The 25,031-nt window shown below is 43.8% G+C and overlaps 1 protein-coding gene across 2 annotated transcripts; it reads left to right on the top strand.

The window, feature by feature from the left end:
• The first annotated feature begins 11,848 nt into the window (after positions 1-11,848).
• LOC117580273 lies at positions 11,849-13,022 on the top strand. 2 transcript variants are annotated; one of them, XM_034266740.1, is made up of 3 exons: positions 11,849-12,002; positions 12,231-12,516; positions 12,582-12,770. In XM_034266740.1, the coding sequence occupies exons 1-3, from the start codon at positions 11,979-11,981 to the stop codon at positions 12,632-12,634; spliced, it is 363 nt and encodes a 120-aa protein (XP_034122631.1). In that variant the 5' UTR covers positions 11,849-11,978; the 3' UTR covers positions 12,635-12,770. The 2 variants fall into 2 exon arrangements, with proteins under 2 accessions (XP_034122631.1, XP_034122621.1); XM_034266730.1 differs by having other exon boundaries at positions 12,231-13,022.
• Positions 13,023-25,031: the final 12,009 nt, after the last annotated feature.

Genomic DNA, 25,031 nt, shown 5'->3' with positions numbered 1-25,031 from the left:
TTGCCACATTTGCATAGAGAATGGCTTAGGCAATTTACGTACATTCGAAGAGGGAATCACTTCCGCTCCCTTCCTCCTCTGCGGGCACAAATATTGAGTGTTTACGGCCTACGAGTACGGCTCCCCTAGGTAATCCTCCAGCAGCCTCCATTCCACTCGACGTTCTGCCTGAAGTGCAGGCAGCCAGCCATATAATGCGTTTGCATAATTTTAATCCATGGAAACTGCAGGAAACTGCTGTTGTGTGAATTTTTTATGGCACCCGCGAGTGTCCTCTGCGGCATAGGATGTGTGTGTGTCCTGTCCTGCCTGATCTCCTGATTTTCAAGTTGAACAACTAACGCCTATCGAAGCTATTAAAATGCTAATTTACAACCAACGCTTTATGGCAGGCTCTGGGAAGGGGGAAGCTCTGCTCCAAAGGGAAACTTCTGCCATGCCCACACCTTTCCCATTGCCTCTTTTTATCCATCTCGGATTGGCGTTCCATCAGAATTAAAACCAAATCATTCATTTCGTTCGCATTTCAAATTGAAATTGACATTTTGTGCGTGAAATCTAAAAATATTATTTGACACATTTCATTCGCATTTCCTAATGCCAATCAGTGGGACAGTTCGCAGCATTTTCTTATGCCATTCGAAAAGTGGTTTTTAATGTCTAGACCTGACATTTAAGACCCTTTCAGGAGGCAGCAGCTGGTCCCTGACAAATGTGAAATAAATGCAAATCTGCTGAACTTTGATGAATCTAATTTGGTGCGTCAATCCAGGGGATGCAGGGGCAACAAATGGACACAGGACTGGCACTGGCACTGGCACTGGGACTGCGACTCGGAGTGGACCTCATCTGTGTGCGTTTCCTTTGGCTTAATGCCTCCCCCTCACTGTCGACCATTACTCTCCCCCTTGCCCGTGAATAGTTTTCAGCCTGCGACTGCAAAATAAATTTGGTGTAATTTATTTTCGAGAATTTTCACATTTTCATATTTCCCGAGAAATGAAATTTACATCATTTGTTTATTTGTATTGCTCATGTCCTGTCCTGCTGTCCATCCGCCTGCGGTCTGCCCCCATGCTCCTGGGGGAATACAGTAAGATGTGCAAAAAATATAAAAAAAAACCTCGCAAATTTGATTACCACCCAAAAAACCAAAAAAAAAAAAAAAAAGGAAAAAGGAAATATTTTGTGTGTTGTTTGCATATTTTTTGTTGTTGGTGGCTTGCAAAAGTTCCTTTGAAATTAACGCATTATGTTTATGTATTAGATGCAAATAGAAATGGCCAAAGGACCTTCACACATGGCTGGCCAAAGGGTCAGAAATCCAATTTTGAGACAACCCCCCAAACGACAAACAAGAGAACAAACATTTTTATTGCACATCAAATTGTCTTCCCCTGGAGATGGAGCTCCAGCTTCAGCTCTTCTGCCAGCGTCTGCTGTTTTGAGTCTCCCTTCAAGGCTTTAATTGCCAGCATTGATTCCATGTGCAACTCTGCCACAGGGCAATGACAATCAGGTCGTAAGCGGTTTGGCAATCACCATTAGAGTTCAGCATCCTCTATCCACACGAAACGGAGGAATGGGGGAAACTCCACTCCAGACACCTTGTTGCCTAATCATCAGTCGAATGCGATTTCGATGTTCCTCGGCTGCAGAGGTAGGAGCAGAGAGCCAGCAGAGAGCCTGACGCGTGACACGACTGTCAGCGACGCTTCAAAGGGTTGAAGTTGAACCTTTGATGGCACTTCGCTGGCACTTTTCCACGCGAAAATATACCCAAAATTGTGTGCGCTTTTTGCGCATTAATAAAAGAAATAAATCAGTAAGGGATTGCCAAATGTGTGTTTGCGTATAATGGTAAGGCTAGTGCCACGCTACAAGGGTTAGGTTTTCCTAACAGGAGCAGGAGACCCACAGGCCTGACACTATCAAACGTCAAGTGTTTTGCACCAAAGCCAAGTAAATGGCTTCCTGTCAAAGGGGATAACTTTCTCTCTCTCTCTAGCTCGTTCTCTTTGGCTGTCAATTTGTTTTGCATGCGGAATACCAAATGCCAAGACATCAGAGCACAGGTTTTGACTTGATAGATTGATAGATTCCCAAAAGAAACAGAAGCAGAAACAGTCGTTGAAAGGCCTTGCCACCCCACAAACGATCCACTTCCAGACACAATTGTGAAATTGTGAATTTGTGGCTTGGGGTTGGTGGGGGGGGGGGAATCATTGAACTCCAATTATGATTTCGAATTTCGTTTCGTCGCTGCGAGTGCTGTAATTAAGGATTATTGTCATGTCCTGGCCGGCCGGCCAGGGGTGCCAGGCAGTGCCTGTGCCTCTGTGTCCTCCTGCTTTGAGCCGCCGACCTGCGACGACAAAGACCGGCGAGGCGATGTGGCAAAAATATAAAAATTATTGATTATCAGCAGTGGCATCTCAGCGATTTGCAGTGTTTTTTGCTCGATTCGGCTGCGGGATGGGGATCGATCCCCATCATTAAAATCATTGTGCGATATCGACACCTTGGCCAGCACTTTTTTTTCCGCAAACATTGGTCCAGCAGCGGCAGTGGCAGTGGCAGTGGCAGTGGAAAGCAAACGTAATAAATAGCTGCAAAACGGACAAGGGACAAAAAGCGAGATCGTTTCGCTTGTCGCCCAAGTGTTGTCAACAGGTTCTGCGGAATTTTGCGACAGACTGTGGAAAGTACTCAAAAAGGTTCTCTGGGACAGGGCACTCGGAAAGAGACACGCCAGCGACTGGGAGCCAAGAGTCTCTTCAGTCTCCAGTCTCGGCTCTCGGCTACAGGTTCAATGTTATTGTGTTCTGTTGTGCTGTGATGAGCGATCGTTCATCATGCAGGGATGACAAGTGATCAAAAATGCAGCAATATTTTACAGCCAGGCCGGCAGTTTGTTGGCCGTGTTTACAAGTTGATTCGCTGATGGGCAGAGGGGGAACGGCACTCTCTTCACGATGGCACTGTGACACTAGAGAGAAGGTTTACAAATTTATAGAGGGTTTTGGGACTAAGTATTCGATCTTTGGCAACAGATATCTCATGAATCTTCTGCATACACTCTCAGAAAAATGTCATAGTACAATTAATTAATTCATTAAATACACAAAAAAGTGTACAAGTTATATTTTATATTCGTATTGCCAGGGAAGTTTTCGCATCGTGTCACGTCGGCGTGGAATGGGTCTTCTAATGTGTCTCGTTTCCCCTCCCAGCTGCCCATCTCTGTGACACATTTCATGCGCTGAGTGACCGCGGAGGTAGTCAGTCAGTCACCGCTTCCCGCCCCATTGGCAGCCATCGCCAGCAGCTGCTTTCTCCTTAATTGTCCTTATCACTTTGTCATTAGCTTTGGCTTTTGCTTATGCTGGAGAAGTGAGGCTCATAAATATTTATAACCAACTGGCACTGGGCACTGGCACTGGGCATTGGTAGATTTGAGATACTCGAACATTGATTAAATGTTTAACCGGGCAGAGAGCGAGAGCGATGCCGCTGCCGCTGCCGAATATGGCAGGCAGTTCATAAATTAAATCAAAAGGGTAGAAAATCAATTAAAAGTGTCGCCCGAGACTCTTCGACTGCCACTGGCACTGCCACTGGCACTGTCTGTGGCTCTAACTGTTAATGGTTTATGGTTTATAGCCGCTACCAATCCAAGTGTAGAGCTGCTATAAAAGCCAACAATTAAAGTTCATAAATTACAAGTAGAACCAAACAGAAGAAATGGGAGCTACAGCTACAGCTACAGCTACAGACAGGTATTCAGCCTCTGGCTGCAGTCTGCAGCTTGCAACTTCCATGCTGCACGTGCTGCGAATTTTCGCAACGAATTTGGAATTCCATCAGAGCCAAAATCAGTTGCCGTCTTTTGTCAGGCAGGGATCAGCCAAAGATACGAAAAGAAACAAAAAAATTGAGTGGCAACCATTTATGGGCATTGGTTTCCTATTAAAAATTATTACTTAGTCGCCTTCGAAGCTCCGCAAAAGAGCAAATTACGGATTAATGTTACCATTCGCTTTTTGTCGGTCTGTCAACGCAAGCCAACCGCCCCTCCTAGTCCCCTAAACCACTATGCTTTGGCTCGAATCGTGCTCAGCAATCAAATGAAGTCCAAGGAATGTCCCGGAACAAGTTTTCTGCGGCTCCTCCATTCGTTTTGGACCTAAACGTTTTGTGGCTACCAAGCCGTAAAATGAAATAGGTTTAAACACTGGGATTATCCATAAATCAGAGGGAGATTCCATTTGGGATTTGATTCCTTTCTGCATTTGCCATGCAAATTTATGCCCAAAACTTGAATCAGAAGTAGTACGAATCTTGCTAGTACTCTTTCACTCTGTAATTACTTTTCTTGTCATCCAATTACTTTCCTTCTGCGCTCCCAGTGGGCTCTAGGAATTGACTTTCCCAAAAATAAAACACCTGCCTAAATTATTAAGTAATTAACCGAATATCCCCAGGCTCATAATCCTTTTCGTCCAACTTTCTCGTTTGGGCTCTCATTAAAATTAATGATTTCGGGCGGAGGGGCAGGGCGTCTCGCCCTGCATATTAATGGGCCGAGTGTCCGCGGGGATAATAAACCGCTAATAAGAAATTAAAAGACACTTGCTCCAGCCGACAGCCGCTGAAAATGTTTGCTTTCATTTCTGAAAGATTTCCCAGCATCTCCTCGCGCTGCCATAAAAATTAACTAATTGGTAAATGATGGAACCAACTGCGTTCCGTTCCATCTAGGTGCGAACGGGTTGTGGCAAGCGCCAGGAGTGGGAGTGGCATGAATTTGTAAGTAGCCATCGCAATGCGAACGCCTTGGGACTGTTGCCAGGCTGGGCACTGGGTACAGGATACTCGAAAGAAGTGCTCACCAGGGGATTGCCTTAAAGCTGGCAGTTAAAGTCGGATGTGTCCTGCCTGCCGCAGCCTCAATGCAAATTAAATGGACATCCATTTCCAACCACATTTGCCACGGAAAGTGCAACGGAATCGAAACGAAAGCGCAGCCGGTGACGTTAATTAAATACACACAAATTTGGAACATCCCGCGCAGCATTTTGGACAAAGGTGTTTGCACTTTGAAGCTAAAGTGGAGTACAAATAGAGCCATAGAACAACAGTACGAATATCTTTCTCTTTCGGTTTTGAGTTAACACACAAACGATTTAGTCATTTTCTTTGGTTTAAAGTGCACAAAATTCCACACTCAATTATAGTTGAATAACAGAGTATCACTGATTCGTTTCAATCGCCCTTTTTTTGTGCTGCACAACCTGCGAAATGTTGTATTCCCCGAGTGCGTTGCATGGATCCCATGCAGTCAGTCCCTGCGTGGTCGTGTGGCACATTTGTTTATTGTTTTCGCAATTACAATTACAATTTTTATTCTCGTGCTGTTTTTGTTGTTGCATGGGGCAGGGTCTTTGGTGCAAAAATTATCGCCAAGCCCATTTGTGGTAATTATTTAATGTGCACTCCCAGGTGGGGCCCCAAAGCCAGAGCCAGCGCCAGCGCCAGCGCCAGGGCCCAGGTAAAGCAGGAGGTCATGGAATGGCAATGGAATTATTGTTATGCGTGCGATTGCACCGGCCCCCGCCCTGGATCCTGAACACTGTGTCAGTTGTGGCAGGTACTGGGCTGGGGTCCTTTTTGGTCAGCCGCCGCCTGCCTCCTCCTTTGGCTTGGCTGGTTTGGTCAATTACATTTTTGCCCAGCTTGGGATACATTGCAATACGGGGGGATTGGCTTACACATGCGTTCCGTCTGTCTACCAGGGAAATCCTCTGACTGCCCCCAATTCCTGTGTCATAATTAATGCCCTTTAAGTCCCGTGTTCCGGCGCCCCGAGGCGAGGAAAACATTTTGAACTCCTCGTGGACTGCAGCAAGGCCTCCGCCTCAGCACTGACCCCAGCCTGCCCCCCTGCGTGTTTTAATTCAATTTCATGAAGTGTAGTGTACAATTTCCAACTTCCACCCGACTCTCTCCGCCCCAGAGTACTCATAAAGTGTCATCCATCGGTGGGCCGTTTACAATTAGGCGCAACTTTTACCCCTCCCCGCTCCACTCCACTCCACTTTTATTTTTTAAATATTTTGCGTGTAGAACTTTTCGTTGTTGTTTCAGTTTTTGTATTCTTTTGTAGGGAAATATTTATAATTTCCCGTGAGGGCCATTTTCTAAGCAACATCGCAGGGTGTCCCCAAGTTGTTTTTCACCCAATTTGTTGTTGAATTTTAATGCGTATTTATTTCGAGCACTTCAACTAAAAAAACAGCAGTGGGTGGCAGAGGCAGGGGCAGTCCTTCCTGCTTGACCCACATAGGCACAATATTGCGGAAAGTTGTGCGATTGTGGAACACAGGAAATATTATGATACCAGCATATGGTGGTAGAAATGTCTTGGGACAACTTTAAAATTATACAAATTTCAAGCTTAAATACGAGCATTTTATCAGGTCAATAATCAACTTTCAAATGGAACAATAACCATTGGGTTTTTCCTTAAAGTTCAACGATTTACTGAGGGTAAAAAGTGTGAAAATAATTTGAAATGTTGACATTAACATTTTTTATTTTTTAATTCCCATACAAATAAACTTGATAATAAAATAATTAAATGTCCGTTCAATAATATTCATAATAAATAAATGAACAAGATCTTTTTATAGTATTTTTTGTATATTTTTGTTTTAAATCCCATTAAAAGCTTCTAAATAAACCTTTAGCACAACTCTAGCACTCTACCAGGCATCCAATTTAGAGGCAGAGAAAATCTTAATCTTAATAATGTAAAGAACTAAGCTCCCATAATATGCTAAAAAGAGTCGTCAAATGTGAACAAGATTTGTGCATTTATTTAAGAGAGCCAAAGGGTGGATGGGCTCTACGACCCCCGAGACTGGCGTGAGCGAGCGTGTCCCGGTGATAGTTTTGCATAAATACTCGTGGTAGTGTCGGCCAACAAGGCGTGAAAGGGAATGTGAGAAAAGGTTAATTAATTTATGTCGCACATGCCTAATGCCCATTCGGGGACCTGCGCCGTTAGTTTTCAGTCCCATTAATGGACTCATCTCCTGCCTATCCCATTCTACTGTTACTCCTGGAGCTGCCCCCATGATTAGAACTAGGCATGTTTGTCCATTTAAGCCCGTAATTTGTGTCGTAAATCACTCCAAAGTCAGCGCCCACGTTTCGCACCTTGGTCCGTGGTCAGAGAGCGATGGAGAGGGGAGTGCGGGGCAGTCCATGGGCACATTGTTTGCCTAATGAGTCTAATTGGGGTTGAAACTGCCCGAATAAGGGGCACACACGGGGCACGCACAACCATAATCATCGCTGTGCTTAAGAACCCTTTTTGCCGCTCTTCAGTTACCCGGCAAAGTGTGTCTTTAGTTGGCCATGATATGTTGCCACAAGGTGTCATCTTGCCCCATCATTAGCGCCATTTGTTTTGGGCTTCCAGCGAGGGATGGGGGGCGTGGGAGGGGCAGCGACCAGTAAAACCGGTTCATTTGCATATCAAAGGCCATAATCAACACCTTGCAAAACAGGATCCAGGAACACACACACACACACACACACACACAGCACACCGCTTGACCATAAAAAGTTGTGAGCGGGCGAGGAGTTGGGGCGTAGCGGTAGCTGTAGATGGACATGCAACCACATTGGCAGCACCATTGACAGGCTCCATTTGCATGTCGAGGCTGCCTCTGCCTGAGCCTGCCCCTCCTTCGAGTGAATGTATGAGAGGGGTGTGGGTATGGGGAGAGGTGTGAAATGAGGAGTTCGCTAGGCATTAGCGTTAATTGGCTTCACGTGTGAGAGTTACGGAACGTGGAACGTGTTCGCTCTTCTCTTCTGGCAGGGTAAAAGTTCACACGGAACTGCTTTTAAATCTGCGTATATAATGGAAATTATAGGAAAGGATTTTCTCGTGGAACAACTATCCGTATCTATCCACACAGGAGACGCCCCCTGCCACCGGACAGGACGCTGCTCCTCTGCTTGCCCACAAAACCAGAAACAGTTTGGAATTGGAACAGGCTTGGCCCCCAGAACGCCCCAGCCATCCCCTCCCCAAACGGTTTGCACCAACTGGACGAAGCGAAAATCCGGCATCTGCGCAGTGGAGGACAACGTCTAACACTCAAGCTGGAACCCCAAACGATTCAGGGCGGAGTCATCGTGGCATTGGCGGGCACCTCTTGCCACACCGAGTGTGTCTTGTGTGTGTCGGGGATTTAGGTGCAAACACAGGCGCACATGCTTACACTCTTATTCCCTCTATGACATGCCCATCCCCCACACGAGGGTGGTGGAGGGAGCGGCATAGGGATAGGGAGACGCCCTGAGACCACCCCAGTCCATCAGCGGCAATCTGTTAAATATTTTAATGGCTAACAAAAGCATTTTTCGCAACGAATTTATGTTGATACTCGCCAACGGAACAACCAGAGTAAATATTTGTTCGAGCTGCCACTGCTTTAAATGACTCGTTGAAAAAAATGCACAGATTTGTACTGGCGGGGAGGTTATTGGGAGGATTACGTAGGGAAAACCCCATATCTGTGATGGAGAGTTCTGAGAAAAAGTGTCACTGTTAATAGATATACGAAAATTTGGGTTGCCTAATCTACTGGTAAAAGTTTTAAAATAAATAAAATATCCATTGAATATTTTTTAGAACTTTTGCACAATTTCTAGATAAATGTTTGAAATGGAAACAAATTCCTGTTGGCATTTTAGTTGTTGAATGAAGAAAGCAAGCAATATCTTTATCGGAATTTGATTCCTAAAAGTTTTATTTTCTTTTCCAATTATTTTAATGCCTTAAGCCTTTAAAGCCTCAACATAATGCAACACAAAAATGCCCAACGAAGTCTGAAATATAATAAGAAAACATGTACAAATGTATCTACATATTTAAGCCTTTGAAAACTGCCGTTTCTGTGGTATCCACGCAGCTCAACCTAAGCCTTATGCTGCCTCTTAAGCAAGCTTTACAGATTTCTTTAACTTTTATTAGGCCATCAACATTTGCTGGGTCTTTGCCAAAGACTTTATGTAGTTATTCCTGGAATACTTAGATAAGGCGACAGTGAATGAAATTGCAGGGACTGGGGGGCATAACATAACCAGTATCTGCCGAGAAAACTTTTAAGCACTGCGAGAGAACACAACGATTATTGGCCAGGCTCCATTCTTTTTTACGATTGCCATCCTGTGGCTCTCATATGTATGTTCCCCCTGATTCTGGTTGATTGTGGGTAATTGTCATATAATAAAAGTTGGGCATGTTGTCCTGTTTCACCCTTGTGGCAGATGTGACACATGCTCCGGGTCTCCTGGCAACTACATATACTCTTATTTGAGTCAGCAGATTTTTCAAAATGTATTTAATTCTTGGCTCATTGTGAGGCTGGTGTCACATGTTTATCTACCCTTTCGGTCTCCATCCCCTCCCACACACACACTACCGTGTATATAATTATGGGGATGATGCTCTTAACCCACTCGTAAATTATATGTGATCCCTATAGCTAATATGTAATTTATGTGCTGACCGCAAATAAACCAAACCAGCAACAAATAACGCACACAAAAAAAGGACACAACTTTAGCCACACAAAACAAATGTCCCTGGATTTTGTGTCCATTAGCCTCTGGCTGGCGGTCACCTCTGGCCAGTAGCAAACGAACGGACGTAGAACCCGCATCAAGGGTCCTTTTTTTGGTTGCAATCTAATTAGAATGGCCTCTGGGCGAACTCCATCTCTAGGTATATTTTTGTACAAGTTTAAAGTCTCACTTTAAATAATCCATTAGCAAATGCCTCCACAGAAGCAATGCCCCGCACCCGCAGAGGACTAGGGAAGCTTAAAAGCTAAAACCTGTTGAGTTACAACTCAATTCCCTGAACACTTGGCTAACTAAAGAGCCGAAAGGCAAAGCCAAGACTCGTGTCCACCCCCACAACCCCTTCAATGCGAATTCACATTCACTTTGTCTGTGCATCTTGGCACAGATTATGGGCTGCTTTGAATAACAATCGATGGCGCGGCGACATTGAATGAAGGATGGCTGGGAAAGGGAGAACCGAATGGAGACAGGCGGCACTCCACCATTGTCTTGGTGGCCTGGTCCTGGTCCCGTGTCCCTGCTCTGGCATTTTATTACCGTCTGGAGTGCGGCTGCATTTTACCCTCAGCATTTCCTCAGCTGAAAGCTTTTCTTTTCATTCTCTTTTCTTTTTTGTGTGATGTGAAAGAGCTATAAATGGTTTTTGTCATTCCTACTATCGATGGCAAAGTGAATTTTTACGAGGGAAATATGCAATGACTAGAACAGAGATTTCAACCCACACAATATAAATGGGTGACCGCGTATCATCATCATCATCATCATCAGCATCAGCATCGTCGATTCTAGCTCGTGTTTGATTGATGAAGTTATTTAATCGGAGCTTGTTCGGGAGACTGGGTCAATGAATTCCAATTCCCATTAAATTCATTCCGATTGTGCATACAAATGAGATGCCAGAGCTTCGCACAGGTGACATAATCAACTGGTAGAGTTGGAAGTGTATAAATATTACATTGAATGTTTGCTAAACTAAAATTAAAGTTTCATAAAGTGCTCACAGCACTTCAATTAGCCCATTATAAAGCACATAAAACTCAACCTTGCTCATCGCCTAATGGCTTATGATCTCTAAAGTCTTTGACAATGCGAATTCTCAAGTTGTTTGTCGAGTTCTAAGGCCAGAAAACCAGAAAACAGAAACTTTAACTAGGAACAAAATAACGCAGAACCACGAGCCACTGAGTCATCATTGAGTGTATGAGTACGAGTTTATCTGGCATCTGAATACAATTGAATTATAATTGCTCCACCCCTCTGGCAACCCACTGTCGAAGGCAGGCAAATTTGTACTTCATTAAAATCGTTGTACACGCTTGAAAAGGGTATAGGGATTTGGATTGGATGTTTGCCATGCAAATGGGGAAGAAAATCAGAGAAAATAAAGTAGATTTTCATGTGCACATATTCCAGATCGTGATATTACGAGGATTTACTTTCCATGCCAGGGACAACCAGACGAAGAAAGGACACAGGGCATTAAGCACTTCGGCTTTGTTTCTATTGATTATAATTCAGTGGATTTCCTGGTGCACACGCCGTCTGGACAACAATGTGCAGCGTCTGACACTCTGATAATGATCATAAATAATTCCATTACAATAATTAGTAATGCTAACCTAATGATGCTACAGCTGTTGCCCCACCTGTGGCCAGGTGGTAGAACGGAGAATACCCTAACTGACTTGTTTCTTCCCTGGCAAATATCTCCTCATACCCACAATACGCTCCCCGTGGGTATCCATAAAAAACAAAACCAATGCTGTACACAAAATATCATAAAATCAAACAATGCACAAAACAATCAGGGAGGAGGGTCTGGCCGAGGTGTTCGGCCAGCCAACGAGTTAATCAATGAGGCAATCACAGCCAAGAGATCGCAAATTAACCCCCAGATTGTGACTGGAACCACTGTGCGGGCTGGCTGGCAGGGATAGGATCGGGATAGGGGCCATGGGAGTGGAGTGGCGTGAAGCGGCCAAATACATATGACAAAAGACGAAACAAAACTAACGAATTTGTGGCTCATTATTTGTTCTGGCGCTGCCAAAAAAAAATACAGCAAAAAACACAGCCAAACACTTTATTATAAACGGATCGTGATGAGGGACAAGGTAGAGAAGGGGGGAAGAACAGAGCTTCGCCAGCAGCTCCGGAGCTTACAGCGATCGCTGGAGCATATCTACAGACAGTCGTACAACGGCAGCATCTAACACCAGTCGCAAGTCGCGGAGTGGGCGCCGATCTCGTCGAGAAGAACTCCAGAAGCAAAAAAACTACAACTACAACCTCACCTTAGGTGATTTTACAAGATGTTCAGCCGTCAACAGCTAATGGTAATTGTGATCAATGAGTAGCCACCCACACAGTCCACCAATCTCCCCTGTGCATAGATTTATTTTGAATAATTTTGGCGCTATAAATTTCAACTTTGGCATTGGCTTAAGTGGGAAGGTGTTCTTAATAATCGGATTCATCGGCTCCAAGAACTCTTCTAGACCACTCCAAATAATAATCTTCCAATATTTTATATTCCCTTAAATATTTCCATTGCCTTTTTCCAGCTAATCTGCTTAGGACTGGGCGTCCTTGGCCTTGGTCTTTGCCTGCCCATTGAGGAGTCTGCGGACATCAAGGAGGATGTCATCAGCATAGACAATCAGACGCAAAAGGTGATACGCGTGCATCCGCAGGAGCTGCCCTCGAAGAAGGATCACACTGGAGTCAACATGAACTCGGCCCTGTTCCAGATCCAGACCCTGCGGCCAGTTACGAGCAGCAGCGAAAAGAAGTACGTGGACTCGAAGCAGATGCGAATGCGGAAACGTCGCCCCAGGCCGGCCACTGACGGTGAAGACTCGTCGCAGCCCATCCAAGCCTTGAAACAAAAAGAACTAAAAGCCTTTCCCAAGCAGAAAACGAAGCAACAGAAGCAACTAAAGTTCATCCCAGCCCAAACAGACGCTGAGGGGTATCTGAATGGGGACAATATGCTGGACATGGGGCTGCAGGTGAGCCACAGCCACCTGCTGCCCGTGCAGATGACGCCCGGCCCCTATCCCATCTACTATGTGGTGTCCAAGACCAACGGCCGCTTCGGCAAGTTCCCCATCAAGGCCTTCGGCTCGCCGGCCGAGTTCTCCAAGTATCTGATCAAAAGCAAGGCGGAGCCCATTAGCCGACACCAGCGCTTCGAGGGCTACGTCCGGCGCTGATCTTTTGTGATCTTTTTTGCTTAGTTAAATTATAAATGATGTACCTATAAATTATTACCCCAAAACGTAATCATAAATGTAAACCTAATCGTAATTGTATTCGGATTGCTAATTGCCGCAATAAACTTAATTGTGCCTAAACTTAAACAAGAAATCCGTTTTGGATCCGTTTAAAAAGCGGCCCATGAGTCACGAGCCTAAAACTGAGTCCCCCCTACTCTTAATTGCTTGATGATTCGCTTCATTGGGGGTTTTCTTCTACCCTGTAAACGTGCGAAGAGTATTCCTTCGGAGGGATTCTTGTTTTTCAAAAATCTAATTTCTAGTATTATTCCTCTCATTGTCGCGCTGCATGTTCCCATATAAATGATCTTTCTGCTATTTAGGGCTGCGAATAAGTTCGACTAACGGGTATGTTATGGTCGTTAGACGCTACGCCACATAAATACATCATTGCTGCTTGTTGTTTGCTTCTCGCTCTGGTAATTACATGGAATTTCGTCTCTGGGCTTCACCTCTGCCACATCTTCATCTCTGACTGCGGCTTTTTTTTGTTTTCTTAACTGTTTTGCTTGCTGTTTGCTTGGCCTTGTCATATGCTAATTTGGCAGCGAATCCAATCGCGTAGTGTCGCGTATAATTAAGCCTCACATACTCATAACTATTCTCTCCGCATTTACACACAAACAGACTTACAGCCAGTCGACACTGAAGGCGCAGATACATAGATACATTTGATTTATGGTGGTGTGCCGCTTTTCGGCTGCTTTCTGCGCTTTCTGCGCTTTCTGCGAATATGTTTCCAAGTGTCGTTTGCCTTTTGTCTCTGCTGCTTTCTTTGTGTGAGAACTTTCTCCCGAGCATCCAAAAATATACAAGCAGCTTAAGAAATGTTCTAGGTCTGAGAATATATTAATAACTGGAATCTGGAGTCTGGAATCGATTTGTGGTTTTGTTGTTGTTAATAAATGAACACTCATAATTAGCAGCTTACTTGGGGTGCCTCCCCATCAGAATCTATGCATCCATCCATCTATCTATGTATGTATCTGTCAGATGCGAGTAATTTCCGCACGAGTCCACAAATCAAAAGTAATAATTGCAATTTTTATGGCACATTCTCGCACTCGTATGTGGCCCTGGCAGAGGGGTTGCCCTTTGTCTTTAAGCCTGGTTAATCAACCTGGCCACAGTCTTCTTCTGCCCCTCCCCCTGCTGCTGCTCTCCCACCGCTGACTGCATTTCCCATTACTTTTGCTCATTTCGTATCCGTCGAATGTGTAATGAACTTGTGGGCTTGTGGGGAACGTCGTCGTGGAGCAAAGTGTGATATCGAAATTTCCCAAAGGATTCGACGCCATATTTTTCGCCAGAGCCACGAAAAAGATTCCTTCCTCAGTTGCGTGTCTCTACCTCGCCCTCAACCCTCTGCTCTGCCCCACCCAGCCACTGTGTACGTGTAAAATTCAGTGCGAAAAAAGGAGGAAAACATCGGAAAGGAAATCTTGCAACTAGAAAAGTTGTACATCTTGGCCCGGGTCTCGTATAATCAAGCGTAAAAATGCGAAATTAATCAACTTCAGCAGCCACGTTCTCAAGTTAACAACGCACAAGGAATTGAATTAAAACTTTTTTCCCCATTTTCACCCCTTTTTCCAGATTCGTCAGATTCGTCCCCCTGCGCGGGCAGAGCAGAGAGCTCTGGTCTGGGTTATTCAATTATGTATTTGCGCTTGTCCTGCAGTAAAAATTACATTCCGCAGGACAAGTCAACAGAATTATGAACACGCCTGGGCAGTAAAAAGTAAATAAAAGCTACGGCTCCAGCTCCAACAAAAAAATACGAAGAAAGTAAAAACAGGAAAAAACGAAGAAGGGAAATTGTCACTTTTAAAGCCGATGCATTAGGCACCCTTACGGATTGTTATCCATTGTTTATTGTTAATAAGATTTAGGATTTAAACAAGAAAAAGGTTAGTTATTGACTTTACAATTGGGGGGTTTACTGACAGTTATGGTTATGGATATCCTTCATATCCTTCATATCATTTGCATTTCAAAACCTTTTCCGAAACTAACATACCCTTTTTCAGGTGGTAGAACAATATTTTCCAAACTTTTCTCGGCGACAGAAGTTGATTTTTTTTCTGGTCCCTTGGACTGGTTTTTTTTTCTGTTTTTTGTTTTGCTGCTTGAATTTCTTTTCTGCGGTAATTGCAACGTCTCTCGCTGTCCTGGGGGAAATGTGAAACAATAAATGAAAATAAATGAATTTTTGTTAGCCCAATGGCCACAGAGACCCCTTCCACAACTTGCCCAACCTCAGCCAATCGCCGGCGGGCAAATAAAAGTAAAAAATTTCATTAATTTCCAGCCCATGTCCAGGACATGGCAGGGGCCCAAAACTTAGCGGCTTCCATGTCCTTGATAGCATAACTTTATTTGGCTGAAACGCTTTCCGCCATTTCGATTGAGATGTCAGGCATTTCCAATGGCATTTCATGCCTTGGCCAGCCGCTCCAGGGATCCCTGGCTCCAGCAGCAATAGCAGTCGAAAGCCATTTGATCAAAAATTAATGTGTAGTTTGGAACATTCTGTGACATTATACGCGTGTCAGACGGTTTAAAGGGTTACAAATTGGGTAGCCAACGACCAGGACAGTGCTGAGGGAAGGATGATGATGCTGCTGGATGGAAGAAAGTGCCAAGAAAATTGTGTGCACAGTGGTACACACGACACTTTTACACAAAATATCAAATGGAAGAGCATTTCCCTAAGATGCTGCTTTAAAAATGAAGTGACATGTAACTCACCCCAAGACATCATTATTAAAGTCTTTGCCTAAACCTTATAGATCCGTTATTTTTAGTGATTTGTATTCAAATTCGGTTATTCACCACTCCAATCCACTGTGCATTAGACGGCATAGGCATCGCCAGTTCTTTGGGCCATAAAAAGAGCTGCCCTCATGTCCTCGAGACTTTGTTACTGACAGTCGCAGCCACAGCCACCAGCCACAGTGGCAGGGGCAGAAACTTTGCGTCAGGGCCGCCAAAAAAAAAAAGAGACAGAAACAAAAAAGGTGACCCCGTAGCCTGCCTGAAGAGCTCAAGGAGGCACAGGACTGTGCCGGACGAGAACGACGCTGCTTAAATATTAATGCCCCGAGAGTCTGTGGGGCAGGCCATGAATAAATTTTTGGCTATGAATTTTCAATAGCTCTTGCTCTCTCTCTCTCCTCCCAGGCCATCCCCCGACTGAAAAGTGTTTTGTAATTTGTTGCAGAACTTTAAGAGTGTCAACCATTTGGTGGAGCGAGAGCTGGTCGCTCCTGCTTTAGGTGTCAGGTGAGTCACCGCAGAAACCGCAACCAGCATCGGGTGTAGTGTTCATTTCGATTCGAGTCTCACTTCCACTTCCGTTTGGATGACCCCGATCCGATGCCACCCAGGCCACTCCCAAACGCGTGGGAACACTTTACGAGCAGTCGATGGGCGGTCACGGCTACGTGCGTATGGCGCCAATTGCCAAATGACCGCAAAAGTTCGACGGTGGCCAGAGATGGCCCCCAATAACTGACATTCGAACGGTCCTCTGTCCCCGGGTTTGAGGACTTAATCAAAAGCAAAACTCCAACCGGAAGTGCTGGGACTACCCGGCACCACAATTCCCATAGCCCATACCCCATTTTCCTGCCCGTCCCCCTTGATCGGACTGACATTGCCCACTGATTTTATTTGGCCATACGGAAGGACTTTATGAAGGTTTTATTTGATTTTTATGCCTGCCGCTATTTCCATTCCATTTCTGTAATTGAATTGTCATTGTCCTGGGGCGAACCGCCACCGCCACCGCTGCTGGTTGGTTGTGGTCCTGGTTGGCTGGTCAGCCCGGCGGTTGTCCTTCCATCCGTCCACCCGTTCGTTCCACACATGTCCGAGGATGTCAAAAATGGTTTTGCGCTTGATTGGCGTTCGGCACTGGCCAAACACCCAAAGGTATACAAAGTGACGGACACAGGACATCGCACGTTCTGGACTAAAAAGGGTTGCGGTCACAAAAGTTTCGCCCCAAGGCCATGGAAATGAAAGTTAGAAGTGTCCATTCATTGGCAAATTGGCGCAATTGATGTGGGGGAACGGGACTGACATGGGTGGGGTGAGGTGGAAGGGAACGGGCTCCTTGGGTGATGTGCTAAATTGTCGCAACATGAAAGTGAGCAAATAAAAGTGACACGGGAAACTTGCAATGGAAATGGCAAGCGGCAAAAGCAATTTCAGGCTTACGTTGGAGCTGGGGGGAAAGTGATTTCCAATTTCTAGCAAGGTTTTGGATAAAGTTTCCTCCTATAAATGTATCTATAAATATGTGTGTACATGGATAGATTGTTAGCTAGTGAGACGGACAGGTGGTAAGACATGATACATATCGGTATTTAAAACGCTATCGGTATAAGAAGATACAATAAAAATAAAATGGAGATGGAGCAAAACCTCAGAGACACTTATCAGATAGATTCAAACAAATTATTCTTTATTTATAATTTGATGTATTCAAAGACAGACAGACATTTCGATGGGTAGATACGCAGCAGCATCGAATCTAGTCATAGACTTAATGATGGATAAAAAGTGGCAGTTGTATTTACTCAATGCGCACTAAGAATGGATAAACAAAAAACAATTTATGTATGAATTAACTCTGAGTTAAAGAGAGAAATTAATAAATACGCAGATGGTAGCTACGTGTGGCGTAAACGATAAGAAATATCAATCCAAATATGTACATCGATGGATACAAAATGTTAGTCATTGGTATGTAAATATTTTGTGTACGAATTTGAATTAAAGTATACCATAAGCTACGATTTTTAATGACTGATTTTAGACAGATTACAGATTAGTCTCATATAATAGATTAAAGTAAAAAATAAATCAAGTAAGAGATAAACTATTGCTATTGCTCCCTCGCTGTATTTAATTTTAAATATTCTCTGTAGATCCCAAATAACTGAAATATATTCCTATAAAAAAGACACCTCCCGATGGATATTCTTACTTCCCCTTCCCCTTGTACATATGTACATATATCATTTCCATTTTGCTATCATCCTCGCCTGCTGGGATCATCCTCATCCACCTGTTCAAATATGCGAATTCTCTTCGCTTTTTGCACACTCTTTGATGCCCATTTGGAGGACAATTTGAGCAGTTTTCATATTTAAAATTCCCTAAATGGTGCTACGTGAGATAATAATCGTTACCTTTAATGGGATGGCAGGGCCTGGCCCCTGCGCCCGCACATACAGATATTTCACATGCAAGATACTTTCAGCACTGAGCAATTTTCGCTGCATAAAAGTACACCCACACCCACACATCCGGAATCCACACCCCGAAAGCGAGGAGATAAATTTTAAAGAAAAGGGTTTTCCCTTTCGTTGAGTTGGCAAGAAAAGTTGGCAACAACCCCATGCTCCGTGCATCGTTAAACTTCCGCCGGAAGTGCCATTAGCTGGGAAAGGCGAAGGGGATGTGGGGAAAGGGTATCGGTGGAATACAATCCTCGCAAATCGGCAATTGGCAAACATAATGGCATAATCGAATGATAATTTAATAAGGCCCAAACGGTGACGTCAACATTTGAATTGTGGCCATTTAATTGAATCCTCGCCTCCGCCGCCATGCTCCATTTCCTGCCCCGACAATGGTCCATGAGTAAGATGTTGCACGGATAAAGGTGGGGCATGTGTTATTCATATCGATGTGTGTGCATAATCAGAATGAATGTTCATCCAGGGAATTGCAGAGTTCCAAGTGAACTCCAACAGAGAGTAAGAGGTGGACCAGGACATGGCTTTCACTGACAACCAACCCAAACACTCAGCAAAGTCTGCTCCTGCTGCTGCTGTTACTGGTCCTCCTTCACCCCATTGTGTACCACAGCAACAACTCTGTCCAGCTCGATTCAATTTGCATGCACTCATGAATAATTCCCCCAAATGCTAGCTGCAGGGTGCGGGAAAGAAACCCAAGAAACCAAATAATTCTAATGGACTTTGGCTAAAATATTTATGCAGCAACAACATCTACATATGAGACCAATGCATGCCATAAGAATAAATATGAAAAGGGGGCGGGAGGAGAAAGTCTTGCAGTACATGCGGAATAAATGAGCTGCAATAAAAACCACATCAAATTTGCTTCAGGGGTTCAGGGAAATTCACTCTCATAAATCCCTGGACACTATGATAGATATGAATAAGCCGAACTAGAAAAAAGATCTGTAAGTAGTTTTTACACCCCGCAGATAGAAAGAAACTGTAAAATAATCTCACCGTTTCATCCATAATTCTCAGTCCAATGTTCCATGCTCTCTTTCTGTACTTTTCCTAATTGCTCTCATTTTGGCTGGAAGTTTGATTTTCCTCTTCACATATTCTTATTTCAGTAGGTTGATGGAGTTGGAAAGGGACAACACTTCACGCCTTTATACACTTTTTCCACGCACTTACACACACGCACACACATTGAGAGGCATCACATGATCGAACAGAAAACAAAAGTGAGACATTTCATGCTCTCGGGGCTTCTCCCATTTTTCACATAAAAAAAATTGATAAATCCATTAAATTAATACACTTGAGACACTTTTTTCAATGCACTTTCACATATTTCTGTAGAGATGGTCTGCAAACTGCCTTTTCTATGCTATTTTGAGGCGCGGTTTGCCCACGAACTTGATCACACTTTATTTTGCAGGTTAACATCAATTTCGGGATATATTTAGTGTTAAATCGCTTCTTCACTTCACTGCACCGTACTTGGACACTTTTTTTCCTACAATTTTAGGCCATTTGTTGGATTTTCACGGCCTGAAACACTGAACTGTCTTGGAAACTCATGTTTGGACCGAATGAGAAAATAAATAGGCTGAGAGCGGCTCAGTGCTCGCTATTTCCAATGATTCCATGCTCTCCTTCTACTCCTCTCTGTAATTGCTCTCTTTTTTTTTTCTGGAAGTTTGAATTTTGCTCTGCAGTTATTCTTCATATATGTACTTATGTATGTAGTAGATTGATGTAGAAGGAAAGGGACACACGCACTGACACGCACGTACACACATTGCAAGGCATCACGTGATTAAAAGAAACAAAAATTGAGACATCTCATGCCCACATGGGAGACTTGTTGCTCTGCAAATTTTGCACATGATAGGTAAATTCATACAACTTCATTTGCAAAAAATAAATTTATTTCACTGCACTTGCACATATTTCAGTAGATTTGATCTCTGCATCACTCACTTTCTTTGGCACTTCAGCAACAATATGGGATATATTTCATGTTAGTTCACTTCTTCACTTCACTGCACAGCACCTGGACACTTTCTTACGTATGATTTTTGGCCATTTCTCGGATTTTCACGTACTATAACGCGGAAACGCACACTTAGACCGGTGGAAAAAATAAATCTGCGTAGAGCGGCTCTCAATGCAAATTTTCCATGCTCTCCTTCTGTTCCTCTTCCTAATTGCTCTCACATTCTTGTTGGAAATGTGCAATTGTTTTTGCAACTGTTTCTCTCTCTCTCTCTCTCTTACATAGAAGGGTGATCGAACTGATACTTGCTGGTGTGAGTGTAACGGTGGTGGAGGTTAAGACGGCTCTCTCATCGATGCGCTCTTTTTGCTCTTCTTCCTTATTGCTTTCTTATTGAAATTTGACAGTTGTCTTTTTTCTCGCAATGGAATTTTGGTGCTCTTCTCCTCATCGAAAGTTTTTGGTGATGGCCGCCTGTTGTCGGGTTTGATTTAGTTTTCCTGGATATTTCTGACTGATAGCTACATTCGGGAACGTTAATTTTAAGCATACAACAATCAATACCAAAATTCCTGAGCAAGTGTTTTGTGTTATCTGCAGAGAATATTTTTCTTCCAATGTCTTTAAATTAAGAACTAAATAACCATCAGATATCGACATACATAAATACATTTCTACAAATGCAAATATACATATGTATGTATCTGCCTACATACTACATAAATATATGCAAATATTTACAATATATGATTCATGGCCAAAATGAAGGGAATGCCACAAGGAGGATGGGCCTGACACGCATTGTCAAATGTGGCTGTTTCCTTAATATCTTGGCAAATACGAGTATCCAAATGTGCTTGTGGCTAGCCGCACAGCCACAATCCGGACCCTCAAAATTGGCTAACTCTGACCTGAGACGACCCCCAAACCAGACCAGACCGAACCGAACCGAACGCCGAGGAACTGAAGCGAAGTGAGATGCTCGACTTGCTGTCCTGTCCTGCGTATTAAAAATAATATGCAAAGTGCGGGGACCTGTTGAGATTTTCACAATTCCCCGAACAAATAACATATTCACATATTGTTGTGGCCCCTGCTCCCCAATGACTGGCTGGCTGGCTGGCTGTCTATCTGTCTGTCCTGGCCCTGGGTCTGGGTCTGCCTGTGCTGTGCGGTGTGTCCTGGCTGGTCCTGCCTCCTTTTGTTTGTGTGGTTTTTTCCCCTGTTTGTGTTTTTTTTTTGGGCGGGTGGGAGGCAGGGTCTGCTTATGATTTATCATCGCCGACGCCAAAGTTATTTCTTCAAGATTAAAACGAGGAGCGATGCTTTCAACTGACACTCTCCGCAAAGGACTCCTTTCCTGCCATCTCTCTGTACTCCTCGTTCATTTACCTAATGTGACAACTTTAATTTGGTTCCAGCGCAGAGAAATTGCGCTAAGTGGCTTTCATATTTAAGATGAGATGTGCCACGGATGTGGGTTTTGGGAGATACTCTACTCACATGAGCAAACATCACTCGAATGCTCGAAGTAAAGTTTTCCGCGCTGCAAAATTGTAGTTTTAGCCAATTCAAACAGAAACTTTGCCAGCACAGGCTCCCTCCTCTAATCCCCATCGGACATGGACTGGGTGGAAAGTTTTTGGGCTGCCAAAGTTCACTTTTGCTGGCCTCAAAACTAAATAAATTAGCCCAAAGGCATTCTGCTGCAAAGACCAAGAACTCCACTCCGAACTCCACGAGACCACAAGCCGAGCGCACACATTATTAATAATATTTATGATTGAGTGACTGGGCCGAGTGGTTGCAGTGAGGTGTGGGGTGTGTGGTGGTGGGTGGGTGGGTGGGTGCACACATCAAGACAGATGTCTGGGTCGAGCATCAAGTGTAAATTAAAGATTATATGTACTCGGTCCACGCGCTGGTCAGATCTGAATATTTGATGCTAATTGGCAAGTTCAGGCCAAGAACAGAGTCCAAGGCGTAGGAATGGCTATTTCCGGTAATTTAGTTTATCAGGTAACAGACAATCAATCGATTATGTTGAGGAGTAGTTGAATTTAATCTGAAAATGGAAGATTTCAACTGATTAAAGACTTCTAAAATGTGGCACCAGTCACTGGTAAAAGTTTTCTATAATCGCCGGATTACAATTTAGATAAAAGTTTATTTCAAAGGAACTTTTGTGACTCTTCTAGACTATCAGCACTCAATTTATTTTAAACATACTGCTAAGAGAACGATTCCAATATCATTTCAGTACCCTCCAAGTGCTGTTTTCCTTAGAATTTTTCACACAATGCTGGAACCGTATCTATCTATCGTATATCTAAGTCAGAGTCTAACAGTTTTCAAATTGAAAAGCCACCTCCCACCCCGAAGACCCTGTCAGTGCTCTGGCGCTTTGTTCATCTTTATATGCATGTTCGCACATCCATTAATCCGTTCCTTAAACAGAACAGAAGAGCAACAGCAACAGCAACAGAAACAACGTGAAGGGAGAGGATGGCGGATGAACTGAACCCGAATGCAGTCACTGGGGACTGAAGGAATTTATGGTATAAAAAATGGATTTGCGATGTTTTCGCTGTGCAAATTAAATTTATTGCCGCGGATACTTATCCATGCCCATTGTTCGGTGTTCCGCACGTGGAGTGTATCTACATGCCTCCTGCCACATGTGTGTGTGTGTGTGTGTCTGGGTGGGGAGCTGAGCAGTACGCCCACAAATTTATTCGCGGCTTCTCATGGCTCTTTCCCCATTTAACAGATGGAAATGGAAAATTATGAAGCGACGTGCCCGGAACTGCAAACATTTTACTTCAGTTCCTGTGCCAGTGCCAGTTCCTGAGCCCGTGCCCACATAATAAATGTACCTGCCTAAGTACCAAAAAAATAAACCAAGTTATCGAGTGCCTCGACAATGGGGTACCTGGTGCTTCAGAGAAAACTTTGCGTGAAATTCTGAAAGACTTTTCTTTCAGTCTCTAAGGAAGTAAAAGTCAATATTTTTGTTTTATTTCTGGCTTATTAATAAATCTATGGAAAGGACATGCAAAGTTGAGAGGCTGTGAAACTTCATCTATAAATCTTGAAATAAAAACAAATTAACTGCCTACACCTGTCAGAAAATTCCCACATTACTTGGTTCCTCTTGCTTTGAAAGTCTCGAATAGCCCAGGAGCTTGCAGAATTTATTTATATTGTATGAGTCCAAAGGTCAAGTTAATATACCCTGATGTTCCCCGAGTACAGGGTACTGCAGCTGAACGCAGGAAAAAATTGAAAATTAAAAAAAGTAAATAGAAGCAGACAGTTCAGGTTCTCTTTAGAGCCGCGGCGGCCGTCACCCTGTTGCACTTGCCTGACAATGAGACAACCAACGTGCCACCACCACCAGCCACCGCCTCTCCACCCACTCAACAGACTAAACGGAATAAGCGTTAATGCTTCGTTTGAATGAATTTTTGATTGCGTTGTTTACGATTGAATTTACTTCCTGCCAGGGAATATTTTTTTTTGCTCTCTTGTTTCTTTTTTGCATGCTTTGTTTTTTTTTTTTTTTTTACCTCGTTGGGGGAATGAGCATAAATTTGCGTGGCTTCAGTTCCGGCGGAATTTCTCCTACTCTGTTGGAGTTTGGCAAAATCCGTGCTACATTTTTTATGTACGCAATGTTTTGGAGGATGACTTTTGCTTGGCATCAGAGGTGGAAGGAGACCAGAACTCACGCTCCACTCTACGGGGATCTGCGATAATGCAAATGGCATTGAAAGGAATGGGATACAAGTAAGGTAAAATGTAAGGGAATCTGCTTAAACACATTTCACATTCAATAAGCATTTGGCAGCACCCCCAGATATGTGATTAAATAAGCGATTATTTCTGATATGAATAAATAATCAAAGTGCCCTTCCCTTTATTTAAAGCTCACATTTCCAGCGGAATGCCAAGCAGGAGAGTCGATGATGGCAAATCATCGAAGTAATCTCGTTATCGGACTCCTTCTCGGTTCACTTTTTTTCGCAGCCTATCGATGGTAAATGTAACGGGAACCCAATTAATCTCTATCAATGCCTTGACTCAGACCCCGGACTCAAGCCCAAGGATCAAGTGACAAGACATTGACTGGCTTAGCAGACACACCCGGAATGGACACAGACGTAAAGTGTTCGGGAGAAGGGTCCGAAGTCGACGTCGAAGGGGAACTGACATCTACGACTCCCTGGAGTGCAATCGGAAATGGACGCCAATGAAACAAATGCAAGCACGTAAAAAAGCCAAAGACCACGGCTTCAGCCCACCAAAAGGTTGCCCACTCCTCTTACTCTGACACGCCGACTGTCTTGCTCTGTGGAACTTCCAATTGTGCAACGTGTGGTAAGAGTAATGAGAACAGAGAGCACAGAGCACAGAGCACAGAGAAATGGCAAACCGAAAAGGGAAAACGATTTTCCGGTTCAATCAGTTTTGATTTAAATTGCAATTATTAACTTCAGTTTGCCAAATCATTAGGACTGAGTACTGAGCCATCTATAAGTGGACGAGGGCTGTCTGGATCTCATTAGCCACAAAGCGGGTCGAAGGTCTGAAAGTATGCTGCCAGACCAAAGGCAAATACGGGGGCTAACAGTTCTTAGTCTAAAGACTTTGATTGGGTATCTTATCTGTAAACTTTTCAACAGAATCAACCATACATTTTATAACCTAATTGATTTATCTGGCAAAACAAGAGATAGTCTCAAGATAGATACAATATGTGAAGTTTATTCAACGACTGATTCTGCTATCCAAAAAGGAGTTTTATCTACCTTTCACTCTGGCTTA

Source organism: Drosophila guanche, unplaced genomic scaffold (assembly GCF_900245975.1).
Source record: "Drosophila guanche unplaced genomic scaffold, DGUA_6, whole genome shotgun sequence".
Lineage (NCBI taxonomy): Eukaryota > Metazoa > Arthropoda > Insecta > Diptera > Drosophilidae > Drosophila > Drosophila guanche.
This window is presented reverse-complemented; position numbering and strand designations above follow the sequence as displayed.

Bases quoted from the DNA above. Each gene is read 5' to 3' on its own strand.
- LOC117580273 (XM_034266730.1), top strand. From the start codon at position 11,979: ATGTTCAGCCGTCAACAGCTAATG. The intron at 12,003-12,230 runs GTAATTGTGATC...GCCTTTTTCCAG, and splicing joins TCAGCCGTCAACAGCTAATG to CTAATCTGCTTAGGACTGGG.